The sequence below is a fragment of the Neolamprologus brichardi genome, chromosome 7, assembly GCF_056152115.1.
Source record: "Neolamprologus brichardi isolate AB-2024 chromosome 7, ASM5615211v1, whole genome shotgun sequence".
NCBI classification, from domain to species: Eukaryota; Metazoa; Chordata; class Actinopteri; order Cichliformes; family Cichlidae; genus Neolamprologus; species Neolamprologus brichardi.
In genome coordinates this window covers 12,999,083-13,016,889 of record NC_142110.1, presented here as the reverse complement: position 1 = coordinate 13,016,889, position 17,807 = coordinate 12,999,083, and the positions used below count along the sequence as shown (strand labels likewise).

Genomic DNA, 17,807 nt, shown 5'->3' with positions numbered 1-17,807 from the left:
AGAAATATCGAGTATGCTTTTGGACCTCACAAAAAGCCCCCGCAAGTTAGCCCTCTCATATGTCTACCTCACTTACACCAGAGAGCCCATATATGGACACATATATGAAAGGTTTTTCGTTCGTGTGCAAACACGGAAACTTCTAGCCCTGTGACACGAAGGGCAAAAGATTGAAGGCAAATATTTGAATAGAGCTATCCTCGAGATATTTGGCAGCTGCGAATTCAGATGTACAATGCGACAATAATTGGGTGAGTACGTCAGCAAGCACAAAGCAACAGACGGGCATTTAAGTTAATGATAGAAAAAAAACACACAGGAAAGAGGTTTAGAAGGATGTTTTAACAGCTTTAAATCCACCAAGAGTAAATTTTTGGACTCTTTATCTGGAACCGGGAGATGTCGAAGCTGCCTGTAAACAACAGTTCACTGCACTTCCGGCTTGACTCGCCCTTCTGTGTACAAATAAACACAAAGGCCAAAAAATGTGATTTTGCTGGAGACATATTTGTAAAGCTGACTGTCTCACAAATCAGTGTTTTGTTTTTTTTCCTTTCACTATTCGTGCCTTGACATTTCTTGGCTTTTGAGAATTTGATTTTACACTAGGATTGTGGCATGGCATCCCACATAAGTGTGAAATGAATCGTGACAGTTCCCCACAGATGCCAACCCCACCCGCTTCTAGTCTAAGCTGACTGAGCAGCATCAGATATGGCTTTACAGTCTTCCCTCTCTGTGTGTCCCCCCTCTAAGAGGGGAAGAACACAAACAAACTGTCTGGGAGGCGCCCTGCCGAGGCCACAAATATTCCTCCATTATGACTTCTACCCACATTTGTGTTTGCTCTACTGAACGTGTTAACTTTTGGAATTTTTCTCCATGGCTCAGCTTGTTTTTTCTCAATAACTTGTTGTGGCTTTCGTATTGTCACAGAGGCTTTTCTGCAAACTTGAAAAATGAGCTTTAAATCTCAGCTTTGACCGATTATGAATTTCAAAAATGCATTTAGAAATTCATTTCAGGACTCCCAGGGAGCATCATAGACATATGTGTTTTTTTATAAAACTGAAAGGTTTGTGTCTCATTCGTGGACTGTAAGAGGATTTTTTTTTCCACAGCCTGTGGGATGACAGATCCTTTCTTTTAACAGCAGCTACTTGTGCTGTAGCAAAATCTTGGCACTGGAAGAAAGCTACCCATCTTCAGTGGAACACCTGCAGCTGAATTAGGTTGACCTTCATACCAAAGGAATTTGCCTTTGGCAAAACCTGTGAATTCTGATCAGCTCATACTGTACTCTTAGTGTTTTTCATTTAAACAATAGGTTTGCTGGGATTAAAACAGAAGGAACGCGCCGGTGTGATTTACACCCTTAATGACAGATTTATCACCACACAAAAAGGAGCGAATCAAAGTGTCACAGCCTCATTGCAACTATCCATCAAGTTAAATACTGTAGCTGTCTCTGTGCCATGGTTGGATGTCCGCATGGTTAGATGTCCACCTGTGCTCAATAATAAACCAGTTCAAGTCTTACGACTACCAGTATATGTCAGTGGAACATTACTGTGGATAAACCCATCGTCAGTAGGGCATGGGCTGGGCTTGGGTTACATCTTAAGTTGCACCCTCCCAGAACCCCATCTCAGTTTTTGCTATGCTAAATGCCCCTGCATGGAGCTATCTAATCACGGGGGTACCATCCCAAAGGGCCAAGAAGTTTGCTCTCTATATATATCTGGATGATGTCTGCAGAAACCTTAAGATGGTATTTGACGAGGGGTCTGCAATCACTGTACTTCACTCAGCAGCCATGCACTCAACATGGAGGAGAACCGCCCTTGAAACGTTCACTGCTGTGTATCGGTGCAATCAGTAATACCGTGCATCATTAGAAAATAATCACTCACAAGTTGGCTTGTGGTTTCAACGCATATGGCAAAACCTCAGGAAAGTTTTTAAGTGTTTTCCTGGAAGAACTTCCAGTCTTTGCATCCGATAACCTTTGTAAATGCACACAACACAATAAACAGAACAGAAGCAAATGGATCCTTTCTCTAATGTAGTAACATTTAAGCCACGACTAGACCCTAAATATCTCTCCCAAGTGTCCTCTTATGCAAACATGGGTTCAGGCACAGCGGCCAAGTAAAGCTCGGCTACTCCCAGAGCGTCAGCTGAGGAGAACCGGACATTCCACATACAGAGTGGTCTGTCATTGTAGGACTAACAGATTAACTATTACAGTGTTACAATATTATAAAGCAGCTCCAAATGGCTGCTTTGTGTCATTTAAATTCGGGGGGATCACAAACGGTCTGTAATTGAAAGACTTTCTTTCTACCAGCTTTTGACCTTTTTGCGTCTATATTTATGTGTTTAACATGCGCTAATTCGATTATGTATGGCATCCTTTTTTAAACCCTTATTTATAAACATGTGAGCTACAAAAGCTTTCACTGATTTGAATTTGAATATGACGATAGCCCCACCTGTCTCACTCAGCTGTCCCCTCCTGCAGACCAAATCGTGATACGGGGAGACAATCAGAATTCCAACATGACAGAGTATCCCAGACCTGTCCAGAAAATAGGCAACAGTTGTCTGATTGCAAGTCTGTGTTTTCAACCCACAGTAGGACGGAATTCTTCCTTGACTGTGTTCCCCTCAGTTGTTTCCACCTCTAAGGATAATTGTTAAGAATATTCATGGCCTTTAAATGAGTGTTTACTATTTTCAACACAGTAAATTCTTTACTGATGCGGCAAAGCTTTGTGGGAGAAGACTGCATAATAAGAGTGAAGTTATTTATAATGTTCCAACAAGTAAGTCCCAAAAAAGCATTTATCTTTAAATCCCAGCTTCAATGCTGCATATTGTAGGACGTAGGCTTAGACTAGGTTGGCAGCTTTAATGGGCTTCGGAGACCGAGTTTTTTATTTTCTTTCAAAGAGCTCAAAATTACATGTCTAGATCTTTTCTTTTTCTTTTCTTTTTTCATTCTGCAGCCTTGAAAAAAAAAACACTTTTTCCATGTGGTGGCTTTCTTAAATGCCTTAAGCCTCAAATACTGAAAGAGTTTGTTATTGCCTTCTCATTTGTAAAAATGAAAGAAAACTTAAGTGTTACCTTCAGCTCGGCTCTTGTGTGAGAGCACCTTTAATTTTCCAGTGGAATGCAACTTGGAGCTCGGCAGGTTTTCACTAATATCTGGATTTCATTCAAAATAAACATATTAGGCCCTGGGACATTCTTAATGTGCCAACGATTTACAGTAAAACATGATAAAAGGAGCTTATTTTCATTCCAGGGGTGCTACAGGAACTCTAGCATGCCATTTAACTGGAAATCCTGTTCAAGATAATAAATATGGAATTCCAAATCAAGAACAACGAGCAGTGCACTATAAATTATACATTACTGAAAACATAAATGGCAAACTGTGCATAGGTAGTGTAACCAGAAACATTCACAATACTGTGCACAATATGGCAACAAACAAACAAAGAAAGGACTGAACACTCAAAGCATTAAATAAATGAAGTGGCTTAATTTACTAAGTCAGTCATGCAAGACTCAAGAAAGACCTCTGCAGCAACCTTCCAGACGTCCTTATTTATAGAGAAAAGCTTTTCCAGAGCTTTGATTTTAGTGTGAGAGAAGAGCAGTTAGACACAAACTCTGTAAACAGTGTCTTTCAGTGCCATTAATAATTAGAAAACAAAGGCTGTCCCCAGATTAGCAAAATGCATTTTCTTTTAGGGCTCATGACAGTCAAATGTAAATAAAAACAAAAACAACCACTAATGGCTCAATTGGAAAGAGACAAATAAATCAATAGGATAAGAAGTCTCATCTTTCTCTGGCACTGTAAAAATCATAATTTGCTCCTTATTATGTAATTATTTATTTTATTCAGTCTGCTAAGCATAGCAACAATATTCTATAAAACAGGCCAAAGCCTGAGCAAGACAGGGATTATTTTAAGAGACATATCTAATGCCTTTAGACCTTCCACTCTTGGCACAGTGTCTTGGATCCATTACAGACTAAGGCAGGTGCATGGAAGAGAAGTCGATCCTAAAAATATCCTTGAGAAGACTAAAAGACACTTGGAGTGTCCTCAGTCACCGTAGTAGTGTGCTTTGACTTTTCACTAAGTTACTGCAGAGGGATCATTACTTGATATAATTTCTGTTAGGCATATTGTTATAATCGCATTGAATAGTAATTGCTTAAATTTAGTGAGGCTAGTAATAAATATGCAATATGATGTGAAATGTTCTTCTTCATTAGTTTTTAAAACAGTAAACATTTCACAAATCACAAGCCAATCAGTGACTTAGCTGCTCTTATTGAAGTACAAAGCTGCCAGGATGCTGTGATGCCAGACAAATGACACATCAACGGTTTACATGAGGGATATCTGATACATTATCAGGTAAACACTTCCCTCTGTTGAGCCCCCTAGACTGTTAACAATGCCTCTAGGGCTTGCGTGGCTAACCAAAAGCATCTCATATCACAGAGAGCCACTACAGCATATCCCAAGCGAACTTACACTCAGCCACCCAAACACACTCAGGCAGAGATAAAGAGCTACCATAGACTACACGGTGACAAAAGCTTGTTCTGCAGCTGGCTCTGGTCCCTCTCCCAGCTTTTCCAGAGCAAGAAGAGACGCAGGAAAACAGGAAGGCACTGCCACTGTGAAGTAAGACCAGAAAACATAATTTCCTTGCAAATTAAACATATGCCAACTTTCAGAAACTTTGGGAAAGTGCAGGCCACTCAATTCAGAGACAGAGGCTGCATGTTGCTTTTAAATGGGTGACCGGGGCGTTAACGCAAACGTAAACAGTCTTTTTCTGCATCTTCTCTGACATTAAATGGCAGGAACCCTTTCCGTGGGAGCATACCCATACTCGTCACACCCCATATAAAGGCGTCTCAAATGTATGGGAGCAACGAATAGCCAAGCAGATCCTTAAAAAAACGCCGGAGCACCCACACACGCCTCCTCCCAAAAAGTATTGGATGTCCAAAGGAATCCAGTCACTCCCCCACCACCACCACCTTGAAAGTACATATTTGACAGTGCAAAGTCAGGCAGAGCCTGCACTCCAGCTTAGCCTTCAGTTAGGCACAGACGACCCAGCGCCTCTCCCACTCTATCCTTGGTTTTCCGTTGGACGTTTTGTCGGTGCCGCCGAACAACACTAAGCAGCCATGGATGCCATTAAGAAGAAGATGCAGATGCTCAAGCTCGACAAGGAGAATGCCTTGGACAGAGCTGAGCAGGCCGAGTCAGACAAGAAAGCAGCAGAGGACAGAAGCAAACAGGTCGGCTGTTTTTTTGTTTTGTTTTTTGTCCTTCTTCCTTTTGTGGGAAAACCCGAAAGATGCAGTAAAAATGCAGGAATACCAGTTTAAATGGACCGCCTCCTTAAAACGGATTAATTATTTTCATGGATAATCCCAGTTAAGGATTAAAATTAAGAATAATCCATCCTTTAAACATTTTTTTGCATTTTTAATGTCATTTTTGAAGAATGATAAAAACAAATCATCCTCTCCACTGTTTTAGCAACTGTTGATGTAACCCATAAACCATATAACCCAGAAATCATTTTTGATTAAGTCAATTTAAGAGAAATGTCGCTTGATCGTTGAAAACTGCATGTTTCTGTTATATTCTGTTTAACTGTATAATTTGTTCATATGCATGTGAAGTTAGAGGACGATATAAGAGAGATGGAAAAGAAATTGCGTATAACTGAGGACGAAAGAGATAAAGTGCTTGAGGAGTTCCAAACAGCTGAAGAAAAGCTGCTGACTGCTGAGGAGGTCGCCACCAAGGTATCTGATCCTGAAGTGCATGGGCTTCCCTAACTTTTCTCCTGTCTCTTTCTTTCCCGTGTGCTGTCCCCTGTCTCTCTCTCTCTTCTCTGTGTGTATGCGCTTTTGCGCCTGTGCGCGCTCACGCAACTCCGACCCTCCGCTGATCACCCCTGAAACTGTCCTGCACTGAAACTCAGCTTGAGGACGATTTGGTAGCTCTGCAGAAGAAACTGAAGGGAACTGAGGATGAGTTGGACAAGTACTCCGAGGCTCTTAAAGATGCCCAGGAGAAACTTGAGCTGGCTGAGAAGAAAGCCACCGATGTAAGTAAGGAAGGGATTTACAATGTCACCATTCCTACACGCTACCCCACATCTTCATTCTGCCACCTCTGAGGGAAGCGACAGTTCACCACCACTGCTCCAATCTGTGGATGCACTACAAACTTTTATTTATTTGTTTGTTTGTTTGTTTTTAATCAACCATTTAGACCCGTAGTTGGAACTGTCGTTTCTTGAATTGTCACACGCACAATCACAGTCCAAAAAAAGTCGGTTTAATTGTTCAAATATAGCACTTTCAAAACATCTATTTTTAAACTCAGTTAATCCTCCCCTGGAGCCTCGTCGGTATTTCTGTACAAATTTGTAACAATCTCTCGTGTTTGTGGACCGTGATCTCCGCCTTTTAGGTCTTTTCAGAGCGATAAGTCATGCAGACTGAACGCACAGCCTTCCCAAAAAGCTCAAGCGCCTAGATAAATATAGCCCACTGCTTTATATGGTCAAGATAGAGCTCACATCTGCGTGCTGCGCTCTTTGCTGACCAAAGGAAAAAAAGCGTTTCCCTATCAAAAAGTCTTGAGCAGCACACAAATTAAAAAGGAAAAAAGAAAGGAAAAGAAAGCTGCAGCATTTTCTTCGATTGAATAAACGGTTCTTTAAAAAAGAAGAAGAAAACTTTGTTTTGTTGCCCCACTGTTTTATCCCCTTGGTAATAAATGCGTGACAAAAATAAATAAATAAAATAAATTATGTAAAGAATTCAGATTTTGTCATCTTAATGGCCTCATAAAGATAGGTTTTTACGACAGGGGTCCCTCGAATGACAAGAGGTGACGACCAACATCAGGCAGATAGAGACGTTTGCTTATAAAACTCAATCAGACGAATCCGGTTGCAGAGGGGAAACAAGCTGTAATAATCTTTTAATTGGATCTGAAAGTAGGGGGTGGGTGGGTGGTTAGGACAAACTGGGTCAAAAGTCAATAGAGTAATTGAGCCTTCTCAGCTCGTATTTGATTGCACATTTCATTCCCTATAGAAAGCATATTGTGGTGCCCCCCCCCCCCCAAAAAGAAAAAGATATTTACCAGATAGTTTGTGGGTTGTTCGAGTAACTTTAACTACTACTTGTGTTTTATGGACTTGTTTTTCCCTTACATATTTTAGGATTGGTTGTTCCGTGATATTTGCAAAGTTTCAACGGCAGCCTGTAATTACTGTAGCCAGTGAAGACTTATTGAATGTCCTGCACTCTCCAAAACATTTCACTGCCACGTATGTACTGCTCACGGCTGACCCGCAGAGGGGGCTGTAGCACAGTGTACGCTACGAGTACGCTCCGTTGTGTGTGGGTCTGGGTGTGTTCACGTCATTAAACGGCATTGGTATTTTGTATCTTTTACATTTTATTACATTTTATTATTTTACAGTGGCAGTGCAGCATGTTATCGCCGTCTAAAGTTTTGCACAACCCCGCAGGTTACCGGTTATTTTTTCATGCTTCTTTTGAAATCACCGTACTTCCTGGTAAATACATTCACTGCACAGTGCGTCTCCAGAAGGCTTGCGCACTCTTTCGCCTCTCTTCACGCAGCCCTCTGCACAACCAAGGACGTCACCTCGTTCCTGGTGAAATTCTCGGAAACTGTGCTGCAGCGCAAAAGTGTAGTCCTGTTTTTTTATATTATATATCTAAGTATATACAACGGTACATAAACAATGGCAGGAGTGACATCGCTGGATGCAGTGAAACGAAAGATCAAATCCTTACAAGAGCAGGCAGACGGTGCTGAAGACAGAGCCGAGAGATTACAGAAGGAGTTGCTTGCGCACAGGAAAGCCAGGGAACAAGTAAGCATGTTTACCGCGCTTAGAGCCTACCTGCGAGCGCACAATTGCCTCCTTTTTGTCTCTCTCTCTCTGTATCATTTCCTGTGCACTTGTGTAGAGTTCATGTAGGGCCATAGTTTGAATTGATACACAGTGAGATAGCGGGATTGCTCTTGACCCATCCCAGTGCTGGAAGCTGAGCTTTTACTTGGCTCTCCGTGTGCCACCGCAAGTCTCAGATGAAGCTTTGATAGCCCGCTGCTCCTGGATAAGCGCCTCTAATTGGCAACGTTAGGCCGCTGATGCCCTGTTGGCTCAGCAGCAACTGTGGCACTTTGTGTCATTGTATTGTCTCATCTCCTTAAACGAGTTCACTTGCATTTCCTTTCCCGGTAAACCTGACTGTTTATATATATATATATATATATATATATATATATATATATATATATATATATATATATATATATATATATATATATATATATAGCGATCCTTTAATTCATTGCTCCAGCCCAACCAGGAGCAGGCCACACATTTGAATAAAGTATTTTCAGCAACCAGGAAACTACCACTGTGGCAACATTTGAAGGTGCCAGTGTGCTCTGTCAGCTTATGCTCTTTGACTTGCCCTTATAAGGACAATATAGTTTCACAGCAACGAGCAACAGAACATAGCGGTAGTTATCTATACGGGAAATAAATCTTAGTGCACAGGCTCGCAGCAGTCAGAGTTAATCTCTTAGTGTAACAGCTTGTAATTAATGTTGACAAACTATAATGTATTAGAAATAGTAGTGACCACTAATGGGTTTATAGGTCATTAGAAACTTCCTCATCATGCTTTAAAAACATCCAGTGCACTCTATCCCAGCGCTGCACACTTTAACCTAAGGCTGCAGGGGAAAGCTTCTGAAAAGACTTTTGCCTCGTGTGCAGGCTTCTGCCGAATGTATCCGCTTTTCAGTGACACCAGTGCAGGTCTGGATCCCTGCTGAGCAGTGTCAGAAAGCAGAAGTAGCTACACGTTTGAATAATCATAAAAAGACCCACCTTTTTTTTTTAACGTGTACTCGTGTATATCAGCTTTTCTGCAAAGATGCCACCTCATTTAACACAGATTCCATAGCTTACACTGATGACCAGATAAATTACACTTAAATGTTTCAAACCCCAGGGAGCCTACTTTGTAGCTGTACAATGCAAGCAGTCATTTTCAGAATTCATTAATTGTGCCAGGCCCTTTTGACTTGAGCCTTGTTAATGTCCTCTCAGGGGAGCTCAGTAATGAGGCGCGGCATTCAGCCTTATGTTAGTTTGGGGAAATTATCATTATACATAGTCAATGAGGAGTAGGCCTGGTGGGAGGGCTTTTCCCAACAGGTGGCTCACAGATAACACTTCAGAACAACCACGATTACACTCTCTCAGTGGGCATAAAAACAATGGTGTCGACACCTACTCTAATAAACAAAGACATTCACCGGTTGCTTTCTTTGGACCGACTTTCTTGTTGTGCTATATGTGACTGATTTGTTGAGCATACCCGCAAAAGCAATCTCCCGACATGATGTTTCTTCTTTCCTTAGGCTGAGGGAGAGGTCGCTTCCCTTAACAGACGTATCCAGCTGGTTGAGGAGGAGTTGGATCGCGCTCAGGAGCGTCTGGCCACTGCTCTGACCAAGCTGGAGGAGGCTGAGAAGGCTGCTGATGAGAGTGAGAGGTGAGTTTTGTGAGGCAGCTCAGGCTCAGACAGGGAGGTAAACAGGCCATGTGAACATGTTTCCACTCCTTTGTAGAAGTGCCTCTGCTCTTTTTTAATATCGGAAAACATTTAGGTATTCACCTTAGGAGCACATTAAAGATTTACTTGCCAGCACTACTATTTAACCACATAGGGTCCTCAGGGAAAACTGCAGGAAGTCTGTCAGGTCTCACCACTTAATTCTTAACATTCTTTGACTGTTCCCACACACAGAGGCATGAAGGTCATTGAGAACAGGGCCATGAAGGACGAGGAGAAGATGGAGCTGCAGGAGATCCAGCTGAAAGAGGCCAAACACATCGCTGAGGAGGCTGACCGCAAATATGAGGAGGCGAGTTTTTTTTAAGCATTTAGCTTTGAAATTGATAGCTCTGCAACAGACATTAATTCAGTTATAACAACCCTGAGCTCTTCATTCTGTTAAACTTGTTTTTACCCAGTTATAACACTTGAATTTTCACTGGAAAGTTTTTAATATGTCCTGTATCCTTTAACCTCTTAAGCCCCAAGCCTAACAGATCTCCTACCTTTTGCCCCCGTATCAGGGGGCGTTGGGGCTTAAGAGGTTAAACCTTGTTTATAATTCACCAGAATTGGAGTTGTGAGGATAATCGTAAGCGAGTGAAACACTCTGGGCTGGATGTAACCCAGTGCTAACTGTCTCACAGTCATTTCATGGTTCTTTGTTCTAAAAACTTTGTTGTGCTACACCAAAAGGTTGCCCGTAAACTGGTCATCATTGAGGGTGATCTGGAGCGTACAGAGGAGCGCGCTGAGCTGTCAGAAGGGTAAGTCCTTTTGCCTTTTTTTTTCACACACAAAATCTTTGCTTAAACTTGCACGTATGCTGGAATTGAAATACTCAGGAAGCTTCGAGCGCTAACACTTAAAAGTCTAGTAGTTGTTTCCATTTGAACTGTGTGCCTTGTGTTCTTACTGTATGTGCTGATTATTTGCATGCCCCTCGTGGTTTGAATGGTTTTGGCTTGCACATGCGCGCCACACCCACTAACAGGCGTGCTCGAAGAGTGGAGGATGAGCTAAGGGTTTTGGAGCAAAGCATGAAATCACTAGACTCCACAGTCATACAGGTACTGCAAACAGAAAGCATAACACATTTGTATCTCTGAGTGGCTCTTCTCACTGCTTCGCTTGCTGTGCTTGCTCCTCTCCTTCATTGTGCTCTTTAATTCCAAGTGCAATTAGACTGTTTCATGCCTAACATGGCAGGGGCTGTGCAAGAATAACACCACAGAAAAGCATGATATTTCAATCCAAACATAAAAAACACACTGCTACTGTGTTTTCTCACATTCCTGCTCTGTTAAGGCACTTTTGAGGCACTTGGCGTTCCCTCCTTGTTAAAACCCTGTAGTTTTTATTTATTATTTTGTTTCCTCTCCCCCTCCTTCCTTCTTTTTCCCTCCACCTTTTTTTTTGTGTCTACCTCCGGATCTGTCCATCGTCGTCTCCCTCCTTTTTCCTACTCGTCCTTGGCAACTTTATCCCCTAAAACACCAGCAAATGCTCTGAGCTTGAGGAAGAGTTGAAAACTGTGACCAACAACCTGAAGTCACTGGAGGCACAGGCTGAGAAGGTACGTGCCACCCTTCCGGGCGACTGCATGCTGTCAAACCCTTGCAGCTCCCCTGCAGACTTGATGGATGGGGCGCAGAAGAGCCTCTTCACTTCTGTTTTTTTTTTAAAACTCATTTCTATAAATGCAGTGAAAGTATTTATCTCAACGCACATGTTTGCGATTCCTTATAGCTGTTGTTGTTTTTGACCCACAGTACTCACAGAAGGAGGACAAGTATGAGGAGGAGATCAAGGTCCTCACTGACAAGCTGAAGGAGGTACAGTTTCACAATGCCCCATCTGGTGTTTTGGGCTCACACCAGGATAATTTACACAAGTTTCCACATCAGGTGTTAGACTGACTTCTGAATCTGTCTCTGTAATGCAGGCTGAGACTCGTGCTGAGTTCGCTGAGAGATCAGTAGCCAAGCTTGAGAAGACCATTGATGACCTGGAAGGTATGCTTTTTGGGGTTTTTTGTTGGCTTGCTTTTCTGCCTCCAAATCCAGAATGCTACTACGATTATTTTTGCAATGTTTATTGTATCATTGGAAGTGTTTTGGGTAAGTGTTTCGAAAAATCTCCTAGGTCCCTTTTTCACATTTCTTTTTGAACTATATCCTGCTTCATCTTCTCTTTTTTTTCAGACAGCATCTTATTTCTATTTTGGTACTTCTTATCCTTTCACTATTACATTTAGTTGGTTGCTTTTTTCAGTTCCAGGTAGGAAAGGGTGGTTTTAAAGTGAAGCAGCGATATCAGGCTTAGGTGTTGATTTAGTCCTATAAGCACCACATTGCAGTGAAATACAGCCCATTTCTCAATGGTGCTGAAGAATCTAACCTTAGATCTGCTGCACATCCACTCTGTCTTTCTGGTGTAACTTTGTTTCCTTTTTTCCCCCCCTCGTTTTTCTGTCCTCTCTCCATGTTGTTTTTTCCTTCCCTGTCCTGCAAATGGTCTGGATGCTTCACCTTCCACCTCCTTGTGTCATGTTCCTCCTCCACCTTTTGCTTTCAATCACTGCCCTACCTCCCGCCCCACCCCCAACATGCACCTTTCACTCCTGGCCCACCAATAGATGAGTTGTATGCCCAGAAACTGAAGTACAAGGCCATCAGCGAGGAGCTGGACCACGCCCTCAACGACATGACTTCCATGTAATTTTTCTACTTGCCGTACCTGCTTGTTTCCACCATCATGCCCCCTCTCTCGCCTCTGGCCTGCACCTGTGTTACCTGCACATCGAACGCCTCACCTCTTTTGTCTCCCTCATTTATTATTTTACATGCTCACTAGAACTAAACATCTCATCTATACTAAAATTCCTTTTTTATATATAGTCTTATATATAAAGTTTCAAGTCTTAAAACAGAAATTTGTTGCCTCTGTACTTGAGCTGCTCCTGTACTAGATAATCCTGTCTTTAATTGTGTCCTTATGATGATACTGTATGCCTTTTGTGTCAGTATCTTTGACGTTTGAGAGTACAGAAAAAAAAACGAATGAAGTCATTTCATGCATGAACAGAACGCAGCATGTTAATATTTAGATTCTTTTATGAGTTCATGTTCAAATGCCCATTGTAATATCGTTGGACATTTTCACTTCTTAAGCAATGCATGCAAGCTGTTGATTGACAAAAACTGCAATAATGATTTGTTTTTTTTCACTGAAACTGGTTTACTCCCATTTCTACTAATATGGTCTACTTCCGTTGAGAAGAAAGGCCCACACATGTGTTTGTGATACCCTCCTTTGCTATGTCAATATACCAGGTGAGGAGAAGAGACCATAGCGTAGCACCAGTGTGGCTAAGCCCACAGTTTTTCCTAAGTAAAATTCCCAGTGTGTAAAGATGAGAGCCACAACTGTCTGTCAGTTGAGCGCTGCACCTCGTGATGTAGCAGGAAGGTGTTGATGTAATCACAGGAAGGACTTGCCCCAACCCTTCAGTGTGTGTGTGTGTTTGCAAGTGTTTTTCAATGCACAGGATGCATTTACACTGTGCATTGTGGTTTTTGTGGTGCCCTTCCGTGACTCCCGTGTGTCTGGTGTATTTTGGTTGGCATTTTACATTTCCGTAGGTCCCCCTCCTGCTCCCCCCAGGTTCACTCTACTTCTTCTCTTCCACACAGATAAATTGTTTACACCTCATCAAAGACGCCTCCTGCCGGCTGAGCAGCATCTGTTTGCTCTCTCCAGCCTTTTCTCCATTTTTCCCCCCCTTCCCTCTCTGTCTTTGCTTCCCTTTCCCCCTCATGTCTTCATGTCAACATTACTTGCATCCCATCACTTGTACAGAATCCTAGAATCTTTCTGCGTTGTGTAAAAAAAAATAAACGTCCTTCCTTCTATGTAAAGCTGTATCTCTTTTCTCTGTCCTTTTTATTTTTCATTCATATTTATTTTTCACTGGCTCTAATAAAACCAGGAAGCCTTGATTTTAAGTTATGTTATTGAATCATTTTCTCCTTTTTTTTCTTTTCTTGCATCTCAACAAACCACTAGGTCCTCACTCTTCCTTGGTGTAGTTTTATGGATTTCAGTCGATGTTCATTTTCTTCTTCTTCCAAAGTTTTTCTTTTCTGTGAAGCTGATATAATAGGAATATCACAGCAATACTGAAAGCACAGAAACCTCCAGCATCCGTAGATACTTGACTGAAAGCTGAGTCTAGTTGACTGATGCATGCAAGCACTTTTGAACATGTAGTATTGTGATGGGAGTAATTGGCAGGAAGGATGTTCGAGCTGGTGGTAATTGGCGTTGGGCTGTTATCAGCAAGACTGTGGCAACGTAGAGTAATGGTTGACGTGCAGAACAGTATGTAAGAGTTGTGGAACCTCATTTGACGATGACATATTGGATGAAACTGACTGACATCAGTGATTATGACAAACAGGATTTGTATGATATATGGTATCTTGTCATATATTTAAATAAATACACCATGACACATTCAGAGTCTTTGTATTAAAGTCATTGCCATAAATTGTGAGAGATCAAGATTAGCAGGAGTGAGCATGAAACCAAATTTGGCCTAAAGACTGGCTGAGGTTTAGCAGCCACATTAAAGATACTTACAGGAAACTGAGTGAATAATCAAGACAGAGTAGTGATTGAATTCATGATTTATTTTTCTGTTTCTTCATTTTTCAACTTAAATGGTTCCATTTTAAGATTTAGATCTTTGGGTCTTTTTTTTTTTTTTGTCACAATGCTCTATCTTCTGTTTCTTATTCTATGCACAGCCCTGGTTCGCCTCAGGAACCATCAAAATACTTTATTTTGTAATATCATTTATTATTATGGCTATTTAGACTTTTTACAAAGATTAAACCAATCTCTCGGTGCTCCTTTCTAGAGAAGGTAGATGTCAAAGGGTATTCCACTTTCTCTTTTCCTGTTTTCCTCTGATTTCCTATTCTCTCTGTTTTTTCAACTTGCTTTCTGACTGCAAAGATTGCCTCTACCATCGACTTGAGAAAAACCGCCTTCTCTCTAATGAACTTCGCGTGGCCTTGAATGAGGACTAACTCGTTCATGCGTTTGTTCCGTTCACTGCGGTTTTGCTTTCGGTGTGCGTATGACAATCGGACCCAGCGTAAGATCCAAAGCTCTTCCGTTTGCATTGCCCAAGTACGATGCCTGTGCTGCTCGATGTGTCTGTGTCGCTGTTGGTGGAAGTGTATTTGAAACCGTAAAAATCAGGGATTATCTTTAATTACATATAATTTTCTAACCTTTAGTTTGGCATTAATAAACTGTTATAACCAACACTATAACAATCTACCTGTTTACTGTTGCTGTGTGTTCTGTATCAGTTGCAGTGTATTTGTAATCTGCATGACCGCTTGCTATTCCGTGTGTTTCTCTTGTTTGCTGTCAGTGCTGTGCAGGTCGGGTTAAAAAGCACTCAGATTTACCAACTGACCTGAACAATGTAGCCAGCTTGATTATTAATGCAAGCTAACCAGCTGACTCACTTGTGTGCGCTTGTGTGACATTAAAATGTTTTCATTTTGATTGTTCTAACAGAGAAAGTATCACAAGCTAAAGAAGAGAACCTCGAAATGCACCAGATGCTGGACCAGACTCTAATGGAACTGAATAATTTGTGAAAGCACGGTCTGACCCCTCCCCTTGCCCCTCACACACACATACACTGTGGTTTTGGCTTTATGTATTTGCACCTTGCTTACCGTAAACCCCTTCTTCTCGTACCTTGCCAATGGTGGAGAACAAACAGCCAGATGCTATTCTTATTGCATCGTCCTGCCTTCAGCAGAACTCAAAGGGGAAGTAACGCTTAACCATTCCCTCTCATGAAGCCTAAACTGAGAAACACGGTTGTTTTCGCAAGCCAGTTTTTATCTTTGCCTTTTGCAATCCTTGATTTTTTTTTTTTTGACAAGTCATCTGGTGAAATGACCATTGACCAAGTACCATTGGTTACAAGATTGTTTTCTACAACTGCCTTTAAGCTGATCTGGTACGTAGCATTCTGCCTTGATCATGCACATACCAAAGGACAAAGTGGAGAAATTTTGCACTTAGTAAAACCTCAGCATTACGCATACAACAAACTGTGTTAAAGAAGAGTCATTACACCCCAGTGAATATACACATGAAAGTCATCACAAGTGTATGTATACCCTGACAGTCACTGTCAGTATGTATACTGGTGCTACTGTAATGTTAAAGAAATGGCACAAGATTTCAGCCCTTTTTGTTGTTCTTGTTGTTGTTTAAAACCAAGGTTCAAAATTGTTTCATTTTGTCTATATAGTATGATTTTTGGTGTACCGGTAGTGCTTTGTTCTAGCATTGTTTTAATGTACACGTCTCAAGTGTCATCATATCTAAAATGTAAAAAATATAAATATAAATAAAAGCATGTTTTGAAAGTTTTGTAACTTTGTTTGTGGTACATACGTAGACTTTTTGTTTCGTTCATCACAGGTGACCTGTAGTTGAATGAAGCTTGATTGCAGTGCAAAAGAAAAGAGAAAGCTTATTTAATAGATTTTATTTTATCTTTCCATATGTAAAATGTATTACATTTTTCAAATAGCTAAAAATTAAATGAATCTATTAATTTTGCAGCATTTTCAAAACTTCTTTTTTCTTTTCCTTGGGCCTCAGTTTGACTGCCATCTTTTCAAAAGCATTGTAATGTGTTTCTTTGGTTCACTCCAGCTCACCCAAAACAGCTACAATATTTGTTCAGTTCAGTCATTTACCCTCTGAAATCTTCTAAATAATTGATCTAAGAAACTATAATAATTTTACAATAAAACATCAGATATACACTCACTGGACACTTTATAGGTACACTGTGCTAGTACTGGGTTGGATACTCTTTTGCCTTAATTCTTTGTGGCATAGACTCAACAAGATGCTGGAAACAGCATTTGTTGTCGGTTAAGAGATTTTGGTCCATGATCCCCCAATAGCATCACACAGTTGCTGCAGATTTATTGGCTGCACATCCATTATGAGAATCTGCCATCCCAAGGGTGCTCTATTGGACTGAGATCTGGTGACTGTGAATGCCATTTGAGTACATTATCATGTTCAAGAAACCAGTTTGAGATGATTTGAATATTGTGACATGGAGCTTTGTCCTCCTGGAATCAGTCATCAGAAGATGAGTACACTGTGGTCGTAAATGGAGGGACATGGTCAGCAACAATATTGCGGCATTTAAATGATGCCTAGTTGATATTAAGGAGCCCATAGTGTGCCAAGAAAATATTCCCCACACCATTACACCAACAACCCAAGACTGAACTGCTGATACAAGGAAGGATAGAATCATGCTTTCATGTTATTGTTCTATTACAGCAGAAATCAAGACCAGGTAATATTTTTCCAATCTTCTATTGTCCAGTTTTGGTGAGCCTGTGTGACGGAAGTGGCATCCAATCTGGTCTTCTGCTGCTGAAGCCCATCTGCTTCGAGATTCAGCGTGATGTATATTCAGAGATACTCGTCTGCATACCTTGGCTGTAACAATTAGTTATTTGAATTACTGTTGCCTTCTTATCAGCTCAAAGTAGTCAGGCCATTGGCCTCTGACCTCTGACATAAACAAAGGCATTTTCACTCAGAGAACTGCAGCTTACTGGATCTTTTCTCATTTTTGGCCCATTTTCGGAAAGCCCTAGAGATAGTTATGTGGGAAAACCCCAGTAGTTTGGTAGTTTGGGAAATATTCAGACTAGCACATCTGGCACCAACAACCATGCCACATTCAAAGTCACTTAAATCACTGTAAAACTTTACCCATTCTGATGTTTGATATGAACTTAAGCAGGCAGCCTTTTTATCATATCTGTATGTCTAAATGCAGTAAATTGCTGCTATGTGACTTAACCTTTGGTGTTAAGCAGCTGAACATAAGTACCTAACAAAGTGGCTGGTGAGTGTACTATATAGTATGCGAAGTACTTCACTTTACTTGATAGATATCAGTGAAGTTAAAGTTGAAAAATAAAATT

General features: G+C 41.1%; 1 protein-coding gene across 6 annotated transcripts; it reads left to right on the top strand.

The window, feature by feature from the left end:
- The first annotated feature begins 5,089 nt into the window (after nucleotides 1-5,089).
- Nucleotides 5,090-16,215, top strand: tpm1 (tropomyosin 1 (alpha)). 6 transcript variants are annotated; one of them, XM_087843127.1, is made up of 10 exons: nucleotides 5,091-5,346; nucleotides 5,737-5,862; nucleotides 9,548-9,681; nucleotides 9,937-10,054; nucleotides 10,441-10,511; nucleotides 11,245-11,320; nucleotides 11,517-11,579; nucleotides 11,690-11,759; nucleotides 12,383-12,461; nucleotides 13,440-13,664. In XM_087843127.1, the coding sequence occupies exons 1-10, from the start codon at nucleotides 5,233-5,235 to the stop codon at nucleotides 13,441-13,443; spliced, it is 855 nt and encodes a 284-aa protein (XP_087699253.1). In that variant the 5' UTR covers nucleotides 5,091-5,232; the 3' UTR covers nucleotides 13,444-13,664. The 6 variants fall into 6 exon arrangements, with proteins under 6 accessions (XP_006789391.1, XP_087699253.1, XP_035763088.1 ...); XM_006789324.3 differs by lacking the exon at nucleotides 5,737-5,862 and adding an exon at nucleotides 6,042-6,167 and having other exon boundaries at nucleotides 5,094-5,346; XM_006789328.3 differs by lacking the exons at nucleotides 12,383-12,461; nucleotides 13,440-13,664 and adding an exon at nucleotides 15,343-16,215 and having other exon boundaries at nucleotides 5,090-5,346.
- Nucleotides 16,216-17,807: the final 1,592 nt, after the last annotated feature.

Excerpts from the sequence above, each read along its gene's own strand:
- tpm1 (XM_006789328.3), top strand. The coding sequence starts at position 5,233 with ATGGATGCCATTAAGAAGAAGATGCAGATGCTCAAGCTCGACAAGGAG. Across the intron at positions 10,055-10,440 it reads CTGACCGCAAATATGAGGAG|GTTGCCCGTAAACTGGTCAT; the intron begins GCGAGTTTTTTT and ends CTACACCAAAAG. Across the intron at positions 11,760-15,342 it reads GACCATTGATGACCTGGAAG|AGAAAGTATCACAAGCTAAA; the intron begins GTATGCTTTTTG and ends TTGTTCTAACAG.